The sequence below is a fragment of the Amblyomma maculatum genome, chromosome 10 (genome assembly GCF_055883805.1).
Source record: "Amblyomma maculatum isolate TAMU_Amacu chromosome 10, ASM5588380v1, whole genome shotgun sequence".
Classification (NCBI taxonomy): Eukaryota; Metazoa; Arthropoda; class Arachnida; order Ixodida; family Ixodidae; genus Amblyomma; species Amblyomma maculatum.
In genome coordinates this window covers 25,826,496-25,843,408 of record NC_139353.1, presented here as the reverse complement: position 1 = coordinate 25,843,408, position 16,913 = coordinate 25,826,496, and the positions used below count along the sequence as shown (strand labels likewise).

Genomic DNA, 16,913 nt, shown 5'->3' with positions numbered 1-16,913 from the left:
AAGCTTACTTTAAGTCGCAGTTCCTTATTCCTTTGTTTTTATTGCACCTTGTTTTCTGCCAGAGTTACAAAACATAGCATGGCTACATAGCCAAATATTGAACAATGACGTCTCAAGGCGGGATGTGAAAATCATCTGTCAGCCTCTCCGTAGCGACGTGCAGCAATGCAGCAACGCACGTTGCTCTGCGCTCTACATTCCGCGACACCGACTGACGCGTGGAACTGCGCTCATCTGATGTTTACATGGCAGTGCGTTGACTCCACCGCGCGTGCACGGGTGCACTTGAGTGTCTACTATAAAAACCTCGAGTTGACATCCGTCTTTTCGGGTTGCGCACTTCAACTGGCGGATGCTGCTGCAAATACGTGACTTCGACGCTCATCACAGCCCATTCCGGCGCGTGCGAAGCCATGCGAAAGGAAAAAAAAAAAGAAAAGAGTACGAGAGCCGATGCCTGTGCTAGGAGACGAAGGGGAGGAGGTTCTTTGACTGGTGGTGCCTCCTCGCGAGCGCTCGGAAATGAGTCGAAGAACCCTGGTTTTGGTCGCAAACAAACATGGACGTCCGCGGTCGGAGAGCCGAGTTTACGTTTAATTGCGACGGATAGACTGTGCGCTGCGAAGACTGAGCGGTCGCCAGCACGGACGAGCACGGGGCCTCGTCGCTGTCGACGAATGTGGCGAGGTTTCCTTGACAGTCAGCGTTGCTTAGGCCTAGCAATGGGACGAAATGGCCGCTGCTACTTTCTCACGGAGATGGGCGCGATGGAGTTTGCCGTTTTCATGAGGTAAGGGCAGATGCAACTTTGCCTTTTCATGCGCAGCGTACGGTACGCCAAACGTTTATATAACGAGTGAAGCAACCGGTGTTGCCATGAGTGGCAGTATTTGGCTGTCAGCGCTGGTGGAATCAACGCCACTCCGGTGACGTGGTAGAAAAAAAAGCTATCGATTCGACCTAGGGCCGATGTTTTTGGCCAACCTTACTTCTGACTACACAGAGATAAGGAACGTATTGCGAATGAGGAAAGTTTGGTCACGGAGTTTCTAGGGAGACAAGCGAAATAGTTTCCTGGCGAGCGCGAGCTAGCCGAGAGTGATCGTGGCAAACGCCTCTAACACCGTAATCTAATTGTGCCTTGCGCTTTGACCAGCAGCCGCTGGTTACTGCCCGTAAGTTAAATGTTCGAGGAGCACAAAAAAATTGTTCTAATGGACATTGAAGACTTGCACAAGCGTTTTGAAGAGGCTGCGGAGTTGCGAGGCCTGACGTGGGCCAAATTGAGGAAGTTGAGCGTATCGTCCACATCGGCGTATAATTGGAGGCCAGGGAAACTAAAAGCGTTGGCTCTTATCCTCATTACATATTGCCGCTGATCGCTTGTCGAATTAAAATAGGTCGGCGTTTGCTTCAAATGACATGGCAATCACTTGTGTTGTCGCGGTACTTAACGGATGGTTGACATTTGCAAGCATTGGTTTCGGGGCGGCCCAAGTGTAGCACTGATCAGTAGTGCTGAGCCGGTAGTAACCTTCGGCAAATTGCAAATACGTGCAGTACGAAGCTGGTTTGCAGGATCATCATTGTTGCGGTCCTACTTTTCGGACAGGCGATTGAATGCGTAGACATTGAGGTCAGTCGCGCCGTTAAGACTCCTTGCGCCATAACTCGCTAGGCCCTATTCTCTGGGGAACGGCTAAGAAGTCTGCGATCAAAAACACGATTGGTGACAACACCGTCAATGCAATGCCCCTAGTCGGGCGTGTTATCACTACTGCCGTACTCCCGGTGCTTGTTCCTGAATTCCCGATGGGCCAGTCAAAAAACCTGCTTAAATTTTGTGTAGCACGGATCTACTTCACAGGAGATAAAGTTTATCTAGTGACTTGTTTTAAGTACTGCCATGACTAGAACGTTGCAGCTGCAGAGCTCTGACAGGGCACGTCATATATAAGCTTTTCAGTGTTTCGGCAAAGAACTCTCGTGTACAGTTCGTTTGCAGCTGTTATATGAGGAGGTCTTATTCGGCATTGAGATTTCAAATGTCGGCTTTAGGCCTGTTCTCAAAAGCTCAAACAATTCAGTGACGCAGTAAAAACTGTTTTACATCCTGGCTAGCATTAAGATTTTTGCATCAGCCTTTAAGAGAAACACAGCTGTGCCTTTTTCATAACACATAATAAATGCATGTCTTTGAAAATCAATCCCTGATGTTTAATTTCGGAATATAAAACTTTTTTTCCATCTAAATGTCTAAGCGCATTGTATGTGAGCATTAAAATGTGCATGTAGGGACTAATTTACTATTGGACTGGAAAGAGCACTCTCTGTACGGGCAGGCAAGTCGCAAGTTGTGTTAGCACAAGAACCTTATTGTGAGTTTTCTTCGTGCATCAGTGTTTAACTTATGTTCAGGAGCCAGTATCCAAATGCACAGCTGTAATGTTATTAGAGAGAGCTGGGGGCAGCTTTTAGCAGGCTTGTCTAGAGCACTTGTGTTGTTAGCTTCAGCATAGGACATTTCGACATAGAATATATGTTGCTCTTGTTTATACTGTTTATTGTTTTTTGCAGCTGCTCATGAGTGTTAGCAATGTGCGTGAAACCAAGGCCACCTTATAAAATTTTCCTCGCTTTGCTCTAGAACACACTGCTCAAGCGCTCCGTAAACAAGCCCTTTCATGACCGTACTTAAATCGTCACATATAGTGCTTTTTCTGTGGTCACTGAAATGGCTGCCTTTCATGGGCATTTTGTTAAATTGTTAATAATACTGCATACAGGGAAACAGTATGTAGATAATATTAATGGGATAGCGTTAGAGTCCTCATAAGCAGAAAAGGGTATCAGGAAATCATTGATTAGGCGTCGATGATGTCACAAGGTCACACGACATGGCTGGGCACCGATTGGTGCGGGGGTGCGTGTGATCATGACATAATAGACTTTGAAGGTGCACTGGTCACATGACATGGCTGAAAGTTGATTGCGGTGGGCTCGGGGGGGGGGGGGGGGGTTGGTGGCTGCAATTAGTTGTGTATGGGCGTATTTAGCCACCTCCTCGTATCAGGTCAGAATCGAGAGTGTAGCTGTAAAGGAACCCAGAAGTCGCTCGATTGGATCCACAGCCTACTATAACGGGTAAAAAAATGTTTTAAAGCAATAAAAAGTGGCAGTGAGCATGTCACACTGAAGTGACTGAAACGTTTAGCAACAGTGTTGCTTCTAACACAGTTGCATTCCATTCTTGAGGTGACTTATGTGCCCCATAATTTTTTCTGAGATAGTTTTGGTTACACTATCCAATAACCAAACGATTGTGCGGTGCAGTTTTGATTAATGCATCATAAACTCTTTCAGGCAGTTTTATTGTCTAAAAAACAAAAAAAGGAAGAAAATGTGCCAGCTGCATTTTGTGTGGTTTGAGCGTGGAAGTTGCAATTGTTCATGCTGCTGACAGCTCTCAAAGCTGGCTGGCTTCTGTTTTGTTTGTTTGATCTTTTTATTTGCTTTTGAGGCAATAGTTTGGAAAGGTAATGCAGGGGTCATTGATTTATGTACAGCTGGACACCCTGAATCTTGTTAACATTCCAACTATACGGCTACACGCAAAGAAAAGTTGAACCCACGTGAACTTTGTATTAGAGGATTTGTAAGAGAGCATTTGCTCTGCAGCACTATTTCATTCCACTTTTGTGAGTTTGTGCTGTCAAGCTAACTCTATTATTAGGAAGCTATGCTTGTAGATTGAACAGGACCTTTCTAAAAGGTTGCAAGTTGTTGAAGCTGGTCTGTGTGTGATTTTCTGCTGCACTTCATTATCTATCTTTTCCTGTCTATGGTCATTCATTTAAGAACTGGCTAAGCCCGCTAAATTCGTATTGCATTGAAACAGTTACATGTAATTGTGATTTTGATTGGATGACTCTTTAGGATGTGTTTTGGGAGGTGATCTTAGAACTTATTACTCACTGTGATAAGGCCAGAATGAATTCTGAAATCCTCTGCTGTGGCACCTTTCATTATTTACACAAGCATATTGTTTGAATTCGCATTGAACTTCTGTACTGTTGTGTCACAACTCTGTTTCGTTTTTTGCGCTAAGCGTGCACAGCTCATTCATTTGAGAAGGTGTCGCCATCGCCATATCCCAGAATTGAGAAAAGTGGTGTCAGAGAAAATATGCGTTTGGATTTGTATCGGAATCGTGGCGCAACCATTCTTTATGAAGAGTTAGTGCGGCATCATACAATTCCACTTCCCATTGAGCAGCCCCGTCTGCTAGTCAGATTGAAGGCTAGTTTGCAATAGGGGTTTAAACCGAGGACATAAGCATCTCAGATAAGTGTAGGTGTCTGCTGACATGTAAGACAGACACTGGCTTTCTTTCTTTCTCACCCCCCCCCCCCCCCCCCCCTCCTTCTTTCCAGAAAAAAACATTTACACACACACGCACACAAAACAAAGTAAAGCTATTTGCTGTTTTAAAAGTGCTACCGCATATTCTTTTAAGGTGAAGCTTGAGTGTCCCCATGATTTTTGTTTTGCGTGACTAAACAGAAGGTGTTTCAGTTAATTTTATTGCTGAAAGTATTCCCAATGTCTGTTCTCGATTTGTTTGTAGTTTTAGAACCATAGTGGTCATTATTTTCCTTTCTTGTTCTGAGGACTGCTTTTGTTGCTCTTAGTTGGCAAGGGAAGGCTTTAAATCTGCTAATTTTTTTTTGTTTTTTGTCTGACCCCTTTGATTAGACATTAGCAGTTTAGTATGCCTGGAACTTGAACGAGTGTTGTCTGATACATCATCCCAAACAGTGTCTGGTTATCCAACTCTGCACTTTGTGTACAATTTGGAATCTTTGACTGTGCAGTAACATTTGTGCAGTCTATTCCTTTCCTAGCAGAAACTGACCACCCAATGCATTTTAATGCAAAAGTATTACATGTCCCATTACGAGAAAAGCTGGCGCAAGATTTGTTTGTGCTTGCGAGGTGGTAGCGAAATTCCCAGCGATGACAAGAAAAATAGGGTGACTTCATCAATGGCCGTATGGCGCACTCAGCAAGGCAAGCGCCCATGATGCATAGCTGGATCTACTTAGCCACCGCCACTTCAGATAGTCCTGCACATGTTATTAATCTATATATATTTGCCAGGAGCTGGCGTCTATGCAGTGCTAGTTTCCTTTGACATTGAAGTGGCATTGACAGGTTGCATTCTTGTTTCTCCCTTGCCGTCCAGGGATCGGTGGGCGTAGCGGATGGCCGCTCCTCCGCAGAGCAGGGGTGCGCCACCGCCGCCGGGGCCAGGTGGCAGGGTCGGCTCCCGGCCCCAGGTGGCCACCCTCAATGCCCACCTCACCTGCCGGCTCTGCAAGGGTTACCTGGTTGACGCCATGACGCTCATCAAGTGTCTACACTCCTGTAAGCTGCTTCCCCCTCACCCAGCCCATCCCATATTCAGTTATTATTTCTTGAAATTTCGGCAGATTTTTCTGTGTTCCCTACTTTAAGATGCAGCATAGTCTTTTTGCTTTCTTTTTTGCCAATACTATTTTCTCACCTCACCTTGTTGGTTTTCATTGGTGAAATATGTCAAGTTCTGCGTGGTCAAAAATGGAATGGAGATTATCATAGCATTTTTTTTTTTATACAAGCATCTCATGTATCAATAATTAGCATGGAAATGGTTTTGTTAAAACATATCGTGGCAGAAGAACGGCAAATGGCCGTAACAAAAAATGAAATGTCGAAGGTATAGGAATAGGCAGCACAGCAAAAGCGTAAATGGAAGTTTGCGTTTCAAAACGCCGCTGTTGTGTTTTGGTTGTACTCTGCTTCTAGTGGGGAGACTCGCACATTGCAGTCTATTTGTTGACAGGAGCGACGTAACGGCCACCTAACCATTATGGAAACCAGAACTTCAGACCGTTCTGAACCGTTTATGCCTTGCTAGGAATTTATGGCTGCTGGTAATGGCTACTGAAATTGTGAAGGTCCTTGCGTGGAGTGAAAAAAAATAATAACATACTTGAACTGGCTGCATCTAGCTAGGAGGTGGTGCCTCCCAATTCACGTGTTTAACAGACTAACGCACTGCCACGCGGTGAGAACGTTTGCCTGTTCCCGGTAGCTAGAGCCGATCATCACAGAGGCAGACAAACTTCTTCCCCGCACGGCGGCTCTAGCGACGAGAGGCTTCGGTTTTGGTTGAGTGCGAAATTTTTTACCTTACTGATTAACCTTACTGATTCATACCTCTTTCTTCTGTATTCTTTTGTTTAGTGTAGTGATGTAATTTCAAGATTCAAGATCAAAGACATGAAACATATAATTGACAGAGTAAAATGATAGCTTTAACATAGCATATGTATAGGTAAACTTGTCCTAGAGACTGAAATATGTGCTAGTGAAAATGGTAAATGCTCCTGTGATTTCTTATACAAGTCACTGCCCATTGTGTAGAGACATTATTTGGTATGGAACATCTGACCTTCAGGTACTGCCAGTGGCGTAGCCAGAAATTTTTTTCGAGGGGGGCTGACATTGCTGCTCAGCCTCCTCCGTATCGAGATACCAATCGCCAACCTGTCACCTCTCAACTGCGCCATAAATTCTGCATGCCGGGATACAAAGATTGCACGGAAGAATAGCGTGCACCATCTGGAGTTTTCGGTCCATCGACTATCCTGCGCATGTATTGTTTCATATGAAACTCATTCGTTAAATTTAGCAAATGCAGAACTCAAAATTCATCATAACCAGTTTTCTAGCCAAACAATTAACATTAGTTTAAATACGTAGTCTTCCTGACGGGCCCGCAGATGAAATGGTGTCCTGCACTCTCTAAAATGCAGCATCTGCACTCTAACAAACAGAAGTGTTACGAACAGACGGGGACTCTCAGCAGACCACTTCGACAGACTTTTCACCGGAACATACATAGCGGCTAAAAACACCGAGATTCAGTGCGAACAAGAGGCCTGAGGGGGAGAAGACAGTGCGGCGTCAGATCGAGTTTGGCCTGTGGAGGTTGCTCATGTGGCGTCACGATCCCTCCTAGTTTTTTTTTTTCTTTTTTCTCCGCGCACTCAATATCTGTCTGCGTGCTTCGTCAGCTTGTCTGATAGTACCGCTTGTCTCCTTCGTATGGTCCGATGAACGATTTTAGAAAACTAAATGCACCTTTCGCTTTTTTTATTCCTGCAGAAATCTTTTTGAGCATGAAAAAGACATACTGGAGACAAAGTCCACATTGATTTCCGGCTCTGGCGGTTGTTTTGGTCTGCGGTGTATGACAGTACGAAAACATTTCGTGGGGGGCTGAAGCCCCATTAGCCCTCCCCCTGGGTACTGCAGCATTTTCGCTAGAGCTTTGCTCCGACAATTGGGAGTGCGATGAAATGATGCTCGCGCACATTCAGCCCTTTTTCCGAAATATTACTTGGAGTGGTTAGCAATTGTAAATAAAGTCGATTATGTGCACATTGAGCACCTACGGGGTGTGCGGTGCTAATAGTGTATACCTATGTATTCTTAGTTTAAGTGTTGACGAAAACAGCATGTTGGTGTGTTTAAAAAAGTTATATACTACGTTTTCTAATTTGCTTCCATTCATGAATTTTGTACCTAGAAGTGCAGGCAAGCGATAAATTTTCTTTTGAAGCAAAATTAAGTTCCGCGACTGACCTTAGACTGGAGTCAGTGCCGCGGATGCCTGCCTGAGTTTCGTTGTAGTAATCGCATGACTAGCTGTCCCACCACCAGGGTTTTAGCCCTTGGGAATGGTCAGAATGTAGAATTGTTTGGGCCTAGCACATTTTGATGACTCCTTTCTCTGCATGGCATACTTTTCAGCATTTTGTGGTTTACTGGATGGTAGTAATGGCACCCAAAGATATTAGCTGCACTTTCATTAAGTACATTATGCACTCCCCGGAAACATGTTACAAGGGGAGCCTGAATGCTCGAATGCACGTCCGTGGTTCCCTCTGTGATAAACTGACTTACAGCAACCGGTGGAGAGGTCTTCTGAACATTCTTGGCCATTGACGGCTCTTTCTTGCACTTGCCATAGCAATGTGGTGTTTCTTAGCTCTTTATAAAGGAGTGTCATTTTCTCAGGGTGTTCACCAAAACTGGACCATTTATAATCTAGCAAAGGTTTAAAACTAAACCCAGTTTCACAAGCAAAATGCAATGCCAACAATATCAATGCGTAGCCAGGGGGAGGGCTGATGGGGCTTCAGCCCTCCACGAAATGTTTTCGTACTGTCATACACCGCAGACCAAAACAACCGCCAGATCAAATCCTTAAGGCTTAAGGCTGCAAATCCTTAAGGCTAAGATGCACTTCTAGGTACAAAATTCATGAATGGAAGCAAATTAGAAAACGTAGTATATAACTTTTTTAAACACACCAACATGCTGTTTTCGTCAACGCTTAAACTAAGAATACATAGGTATACACTATTAGCACCGCACACCCCGTAGGTGCTCAATGTGCACATAATCGACTTTATTTACAATTGCTAACCACTCCAAGTAATATTTCGGAAAAAGGGCTGAATGTGCACGAGCATCATTTCATCGCACTCCCAATTGTCGGAGCAAAGCTCTGGTGAAAATGCTGCAGTACCCAGGGGCGTAGCTAGGGGGAGGGCTGATGGGGCTTCAGCCCACCACGAAATGTTTTCGTACTGTCATACACCGCAGACCAAAACAACCGCCAGATCAAATCCTTAAGGCTTAAGGCTGCAAATCCTTAAGGCTAAGATGCACTTTCTCACATCCGAAGAGTAATAGCAGAATCTTTGTTGTCTTTGATTTGGGGAAATCCGATTGAGTAGTGAGGAAAAAAAAAAATCGTACAGCTTTTCGCTTTATTTTTTTTTTTCTTATTTAGCAATGACAAAAGTTGAATACAGTTGTTCTCAGTGTCCGTTTACGGAAGGTTTTGCGTACCGAGGAGAAGTAGTAGGAAAACAAAACAGAAATCGTTGGAGGGAAATAAAGGGCGCGGTCGGTATGTTTTGGTTGCGTACAACAAGTCCCAGTCGGAGTTTGAGCTAGTTAGTGGTACGTTGAAAGCCATGGGTTGAGTACAGTCTGACTCGACTTGAAGGTTTAACCTACTCAAGTGGTCCTAGCAAGTTCCTACTGCTCAAGGCGACATTCATCGATGCTTCTTGGCTGGGTCAAGTGAGGTAACATGCAACTAGCACGAGAGCACATAATTGGTGCATATAGTGGAAACCCTGATGTAGGGATATCTTTTCATTGTCACGCCTCATTGACTCGTTAATCGCGTCGATCTCGAAAGGCGACACAAGTGTTTTTTTTAGAACACATGTTGGAGCTTCTTTTGTGTCCCATGCTTTGTGTTCGTACTGCACTTTTTTATTTTCTGGTTTAGAAGCTCACACAAAAGCTTCTTTGTGAAGGTACTTCTTCATTGTGGAAGAAAAAAGTGCAGTTAAATCTCTCAACTCGGGCCCAGCTGCATATTATTTGAACCCCAACCCTTGCGTGCCGACAACTGTGATTCTTTCATTTTTTTCATCATTAGCGTATTTCACGATGCAAACTGGCCCAAAAGGGCCAGGATATTTTGGATGAGGGTGCTCAAGTAAAATCTTGAGTGGCCGCGGTCCCCCTATAGCAGTGCTGCCGGAAATGATAACTACGAAACGTGGCAATCAATGGCTTCACATATTTGCTTTCCGGGCACAGTTAAATTAGGGGAAAGGGCGCGCAAAGCACTTTTCGACAGTAAAACCAGATGAAGGCTGGCTTCATGTGCACAAAACCTCGCACAAACCGGACGATGCCGTGTGAGCAGCACTTGCCTTGTCTCTTGGATCTGCTGAAACAGAGAACTTTATTAATCACCTATAGTGCACATGCAATTACTCAGTTGGACTCTCTGTGAAATTTCCGGTTTGTCGCAGAGCTCCTCCTCCCAAGTTCTGTGTCTTCGCCTCAACAAGTTCATCGTTTGGGTCATCACCGCCACTGCTGCAACGCTGTGGTAGAAATTTTGTATCAGCTGTGAGAGAGCAGTAAAAAGAGCAATCCGCTCTCCGGTAGCAGAGTGCTCAACATTTGAAGCAGGCAACGAGTGAGCGCATAACGGCAGTGTGCGAGTCGAGGCGGTAGGGGTGCACATGGAGTCCGCTCTTTACTGACATGAAAGCCGTTCTGAATGCATCAATGTGGTCAGAGTGAAAAGAAAGTTATTGTTAATCCTAACCTCATGTGCGTATTTAGAGCTGCTGCATTTTGGTGCTCGATGTATCGGTTCTTCTTTTCTTTACTTGTCAGTGCCTTGGCAGATTTTCGACTGTATATCTGCCCCTTATAGTTTGCAGGTCCTGCATACTGAAGCACCTTGAAACCAGCCACACGTGTCCTGTCTGTGATCTCCGACTTTCCAAGATCAACATGGAGAGTCATCTCATGTGAGCTCCCTTGTTTCCATGCTTGCGAGCATGATGGCTGGCTATGTTGTGCACTTGCTGAAATTTTGCGCCTTATTGCAATGTCTCTTGCTGTTGCTTTTTGCCCCTGTGCAGGAGAGATGACATCCTGCAGAATGTTGTGTACAAGGCTGTCCCGGGACTCTATCAAAGTAAGAGTTCATTTCTTAGTATTAAAATGCAAAGGGTGCGCTTGTGCGAGGGTATCATAACCCTTTATATGCCATAGGCTGCATGCATGTCTCACATGTATGCAAATAGTAAAAGTTGAACCTGAATACCTTAAAAATTGAATCACATTACTTTCAAACCACTGGTTTCATAGAAAGAAGGGTTAAACATTCTTACCACTAATTTCATCATAAAGGCCGGATACGTGGTATGTATTCATCCTTCAGTTTTTTTGTTCTTTTTTTTTGATGTAATAGAAAACTTGCATTAGAATTGAAAATGGCTCCAAGAAGTATATTATGAGGCGGCTGGCTGATGAAAAAAGCTGAGAAGCTGAACACCATCAAAAAATTTAGCCTTGCCAAAATGGTCATTGTTGAACTGTACACCCGCATTTGTGAAGACACACAGAACACTAAGCAGGGCTGTTAGCAAAGGAGAAGAAAATGCACTGATAGCTTCGTTTGGTAGTTCGGATGCTACGAATTTGTAAAATAATGGCCCGACCGGAGCGCATTGTGTGCAGTATGCAAAATTTCGGATCTTCTGAACGCACTGCCACACCAGTCGTGCACTGCCCGCATATCATAGACTCTGTGATTGCTGGTCACACTTGGTGCGCATTACCAACATCGTATTCGTCGGGAACGCTTTATACATTGTCAGTAATGAGCTGCGGCCACACGGACTTAAACGAATGCCCTCAGTCGTTAGCAGATCTGTGTTGCATGCATTTTTCATGCTTGTCTGTGCGGATTTTATTCATTTTTGTGACACAGAATTTCGGATGTTGCAAATCTTTCTGTGACCACATTATATTCGTATCTGCTCTGAAGGTGTAATAAATTTTGGGTAGTCAGGGTTAATTAAGAGTTCAAATTTCTATGGCCCCTATTTTTCTCTCTCAGGTGTCCTTCCTGAGTAAAACAGTTGCTGCAGCTTTTCTTTCCTAACATACCTGATAGCTAGTTAGCAGTTATTATTTACTATATTTCCACGAATCTAAGCACCCCCTTTCTTGCAAGAGAGAGTGCATATCCAAGGCTGCCAAGTGTGCTTGTTTACTCTGTTGTTGAGCCGGAGATGTGAGAGTCCTGGGGTGGTGTTTTAAGCGAACTGTAATCGCTTTTGCCGAAAACATTCACCAAATAAATTATTGAGCATTTGTTGAGCAAATCTTGAGCCTGTTACTTTGGAGATCGTGATCATGAAAAGGGGTACAGGGGTGCTTAGGATCGAGCAAGTATGGTACATTCAGTTGCATACATTCTTTGCAGAGGGGAACAGGGGTAAACAGAAGTACCGATTTCCAGGGCAGGAAAAGGAGATAACACTACGCAAAAGAGCAAGTCGGCTGGAGAAGTTTTTTGTGGGTTGTTAGGGGTCCACAGACAACAGGTCTTCTCTCCATGCCTGCCCCTGGTGCCGATTTAACTGCAATTATTCTCAGGTCTCACATTCTGCAGTTTTAAGTTTTTACCGTCATCTGTCCTTGTCTTTTTTGTTCCTCCTTCGGTTGCTTCCTTAAGAACATGGATGCAAATGAGGGTGTTGCTGGGATTGATGCTCAGATTGTTTCTCTCAGCTCTAATCTGGGAGTTGTCAATCTTTTTATAGCTAAATGGAATGTGCAGAAGCGCAGTGCCCATCGGAAACTGTTCAAATTAAATCAAAATTACTCTCTACGTAGCGACAGAATCTTCTATATGTAGTTACAGTGTGGTTTATTCATGAAATATTTTGGCAGTAAAGAGCAAACACTGCGAGCAATGAGCCATGCATGGATTTAGGCTCGTGGGGAACCCCGAAAGTTCTCCGAGGCACCCATTTGTTTTGTGGAAGCCAGTTTATTAAGGGCCCCTGCTTTTCCTTGCTCTGATAACTCGTCTCATTTGTGTCCTGTGCACGCTGCTGCAGAGGAGATGAAGCGTCGACGAGACTTCTACAGCTCCAAGAGCAACAAAGGTGAGTTGACCACTGATTTTTCACCGTTTGTTCGTCACGTGCTTTTGTCAAATGTGCCCTACTTAAATGGGAACATGCCCTTCCCCAACAAAAAAAAGGGGGGGGGGGGGGGAAGAAAAAGGCGAATGCTGCTGCCACTGTTGTCTTCGATTGAATTAGTTGCACTGAGCCATCCGCGGCCTTCAAAATCAACCGCCCCGCCGCGGTGGTGCAGTGGTTAGGGCACTTGACTGCTGTACCCAAGGATGTGGGATCGAATCCCGGCCACGGCGGCCGTTTTTCAATTGATGCAAGCAGCAAGGCGCCCGTGTGCTGTGCGATGTCGGTGCATGTTAAAGAACGCCAGGTGGCTGAAATTTCCAGATCCTTCCACTATGGCATCTCTCATAGCCTAAGTTGCTTTGGGATGTTAAACCCTGTAAACAAAAAATCAAGCAGAGCTGCCAGCACCTGGCTCCAATGCCTTAACTCTTTCATTACCATGGGAAGAAATGTCCTTATTGTGGGCCTTGGGCAAAAGTTTTTTTGCTGAAAAATATACATCAGGAAAAAATGTATAAACACCACAAAATTGATGGTAATGAAATCTATTTTCCAAAATAATTTATTTCAGTGTGAATATTAGAGAAAATAATTGTAAAACACAGAAAAAGATAGACAGGAATAATTTTAGGTTTACTAGAGTATGACTAGCGTATTGAAAGAGAAATATTGCTTAAAAATTAGTTTACTATATAAAATGTTTTCTAAGATGCGCCATTAAAATTTGAAAGTCATAGCCCAGAGGCTATTTGGAGCTAAAAACTTTTTCTGGCGCTGTCTGAAAGAGGCTGATTTCAGCCTTTGATTTGATATAAACGTTATACTCCAAGAAAGCAAACATTTATAAGTACAATTTTCTGGCCTAAATAAAGTGTGGTACAAATACTTCAGAAATACACAAAAACAAAACACGTCGGCAATATAGTGCCTTGAAGCAAGAAATCACGCCTGCATCCATAGCCGGCTAGCCTGCACTGCTATTAGGTGGGAGTAAAAAATTTCGCCATGCGAGAGCTTCTTAGCTGTTGAGTGCACAGTGCAATTGTCGAGCACCAATGACATCTTCTTGCTTTCGTGCTGTATCCGCTGATCAGACTTGACTAGCCACTCGCGGAAGAGCTCACGCGTCATCCATTTTTTCCCGTTATGACGGTAGCGAACCGGGATCCTCGCTACACCACGAAAATATTGGGGATTCTTGGATTTCCCTATGACAAAGGCAGGGCACTTGTCGCTGCCGTCCATGTTGGCACACAAGAAAACGGTCACGCGCAATTTGCCTTGCTTGCCGCCCTTACAGGGATCGCTTTTGACAGTAGCATCTAAAAAGACAGCCCAGTCTCATCCCCATTGTACAAGTCCCGGCCCGCGTATGCTTCTCAGATGGAGGGCAGTGTTTCCTCAAGCCACTTATCGCCCACGACTGCCTTGTAGATGATTCCATGTCTCTCCTTGAACCGTTGAATACAACCACCACCAGGCTGGAAATCGATGTTGCGCAGGTAGTATGCAAAGTTCTAACAACTAAGCACAATTTTCCCAGTGTGAGTCGATGCTTCGCCTACTGGCACTGTAACTCTGCACTGACATGGAAGGGCAAACAAGGTCATTCGAGCTGGCGTCTGCAGAAGCAGACGTGCAAGGATCTTGGGAGGATCTTGCTCCTGTGTGGCTGTATGTTCCCATAGAGCCGGGCGACACGAATGTAATTGAAGGCACAGCTGTGGCGGAGAGAGCAGTGACACGTCTGCCTTCCAGCATTTCTGACACTGATTCTGTGTCTGTATGCATTGCAGAATTGACGCGTTTGAATTGTGGTGCTGGCGAAGACTCTTGAGAGTTCCTTGGACTGCCAGAAGATCAAATCAGTCGATATTGTCGACCATAAACCCTGACTGCTCATTGGAGGGTCAAATTCTAAAGTTAAAGCTCAGCTACTTTGGTCATCTGATGAGAAGAGAGGAGTCGCTGGAGAAAGATTTGATGTTGGGAAAGGTTGAGGGTCGCCGGAGAAGGGGTAGGCAGCGAACGCGATTGTTAGATGGCATCCTCGAGGCACTGCAGCTGAAGTTATGTGATGTTAGGAAGATAGTGAGAGACCGGAAAGCGTGGCGTGACATGGTCAATAGGGTCACGAAGAGTCGGACACAACTGAATGACTGAACTGAACTGAGCCTATCCCTACTTAAAGTGTACTTAGGCCAGTGGCTACCTAGAATGCATTGCCTGTGCTTTTCATGAAAAGCTTTCATTTTGTTTTTTTTTTTTTGTTTTTTTCTTAGAAGTGTTCCATGAAAGTTCGTCTTTAACTGATTAGTGTATGGGAAGGGTTCATGTTGAGTTTTTTTTACAACGCTGTGGAAGACCAACCAGATGTCTTCAACTCGTTCATCATGCCAGAGTTCACCTTAACTAACCACAGTCTTCTGTACACTAACTTGTGGCTTGGTAGACATTACTGTGGTGACAGACAAGGTGACAGTACCCAAGAGCAGTGAAACAGCTGCATTTTGAGGCAAAAGCTGTGTATCCTTCTTTAACTCTAGTATGGTATGCATGTGCATGTGCTTACGCATGCTTTCTTTGTTCTTCGCTCTTTCAGGGGACCAAGCATCGCTGAGTCCTGAAGAGAAAGGCGAATTGGACAGGTCGAGCTCTGGCCGCATCGTCTTCAGTCCCGATGAGGCCGTCAGCCTTTCTCTGGAGTACAAGCCTATGTAAGTGGGTCTTTTAGCCAGGATGCAGAGTGCGCTGTTGCATTGGCATGATGTCTCCGAGTTCTTTGTCAGTTCTTGAGCATGTTAAGCAGCTTGAGCCATTGGTAAACAAAAGCAGAAGCCATTCATGTCAGGATGCTTCATCCTATGAAAGAAGAAAGTGATTCCTTTTTATCGTATCTTAACTACAAGAGGATTTTGGCCTAATCTTTATAAATAATGGGCATTATTTATAACATAGCAATTAATTTTCTTTGACCCCCACCCTGGGTGACAAAAATACCTTGCGTCACAGCGCTCTGTGGCCAAAGCTGCCCTCGTGCCATAAAAATTAAGCTCGTCATTGTCACCTAAAGTGCTCAAATTTGTAACTTTCTAGCGGGGGCGAGCAACTGTGTGAGCATATTGTAAACTGTGAATCGAATATGCATGTATTGGACTTGCCAAATGAATCAAGTAGCACTTTCAGCTTCTCGATTAACTTTTGAATATTTGGTGCGATGTTCATACAAGACATGCCTTGAGTCTGAACAAACTAACATTTCACAAAGCAAGGTCCACTCTAACGCCACATAATATGTATGTTGCTGCAGTTGGCGTGCACAGGACTGAGGGCGCAGCTACACGGCACAGTACATGTGTGTAGGGGTGCTCATAGTGCTAATAACGGCTGTTGAAATGCTAAACGCAAACTGCAAAATGCTTCTGCTGGTTAAACTGCTTGCTTATTCATGCTGAAATTTGTCACACAGGTAGCATGCGACCTATAGCATACAGCATATCGTTTCTAATACCAGTTCGGATGATGTACTTGCCTGATTCGATCAGAAAGTTGTTTGGAATCTGCGTCGTCTGCAGCTCGGCGACCCAATGCTACGATGCGGATTTCGAATAATTTCCTGCTGCTTCTGCCTGCGCTTCTGTTCATTTTTATTTATTAATTTTTTTTCAGGCTATCGTTAGATTGATGCCATTAAGCTTGTACTGTACAAATATTTGCAACAGTAGTGAATACTTATAAGAATCGTAACAGTGTTTAACTCGATCCCATTACCATTCGATATATATTCAGTTCCATCTTCAGCTTCACTAAGGCAAACAAAGCTGTCGTTTTTGTGTTTGTTTCAGTTTTGGAAAAGTGTGTATGCACGCCCCTACTTTCTAGTTGGTTTTCTTCATTGGTAGTCTCCTTTTCATTGTGGCTGTGCCATATGCTCCTGCATATCAACAGTTGTGAACTGAAGGATTGTTCGGGAAGCAAAGAGCTCATTGGGGAGGGTCCCTTGAAATTGTGATTTGCATTAGTACATTTATCTCTTATATTTAACAAGGTTGCAGTTGTTTGCTGAGTCTGCTGTAACACACCTGTTAATTGGAGCAACTTTTGCGTCACATTTGTAGTGTGTGCATGTGCCACTAGGTGGCATCGCTGCTTCCCTAGCTATTTATACTTGTGTTCAATAAAGTCCGGCAGTTATTTGTCTGCTTAGTAGCATAGCATGCCGATCGTCGTTAGTACTTGCAGAAGCACATTTTG

General features: G+C 44.3%; 1 protein-coding gene across 1 annotated transcript in view; it reads left to right on the top strand.

Annotated features, from left to right (window-relative positions):
- Positions 1-485: 485 nt before the first annotated feature.
- Positions 486-16,913, top strand: part of LOC146175933 (uncharacterized) — a 38,256-nt gene continuing 21,828 nt past the window's right edge. The window contains exons 1-6 of the mRNA XM_084582293.1: positions 486-790; positions 5,246-5,427; positions 10,367-10,463; positions 10,578-10,633; positions 12,570-12,617; positions 15,262-15,376. Coding sequence (XP_084438419.1) covers positions 5,265-5,427; positions 10,367-10,463; positions 10,578-10,633; positions 12,570-12,617; positions 15,262-15,376 — 479 coding nt within the window. The 5' untranslated portion in view covers positions 486-790; positions 5,246-5,264. The remainder of the gene's footprint in view (positions 791-5,245; positions 5,428-10,366; positions 10,464-10,577; positions 10,634-12,569; positions 12,618-15,261; positions 15,377-16,913) is intronic.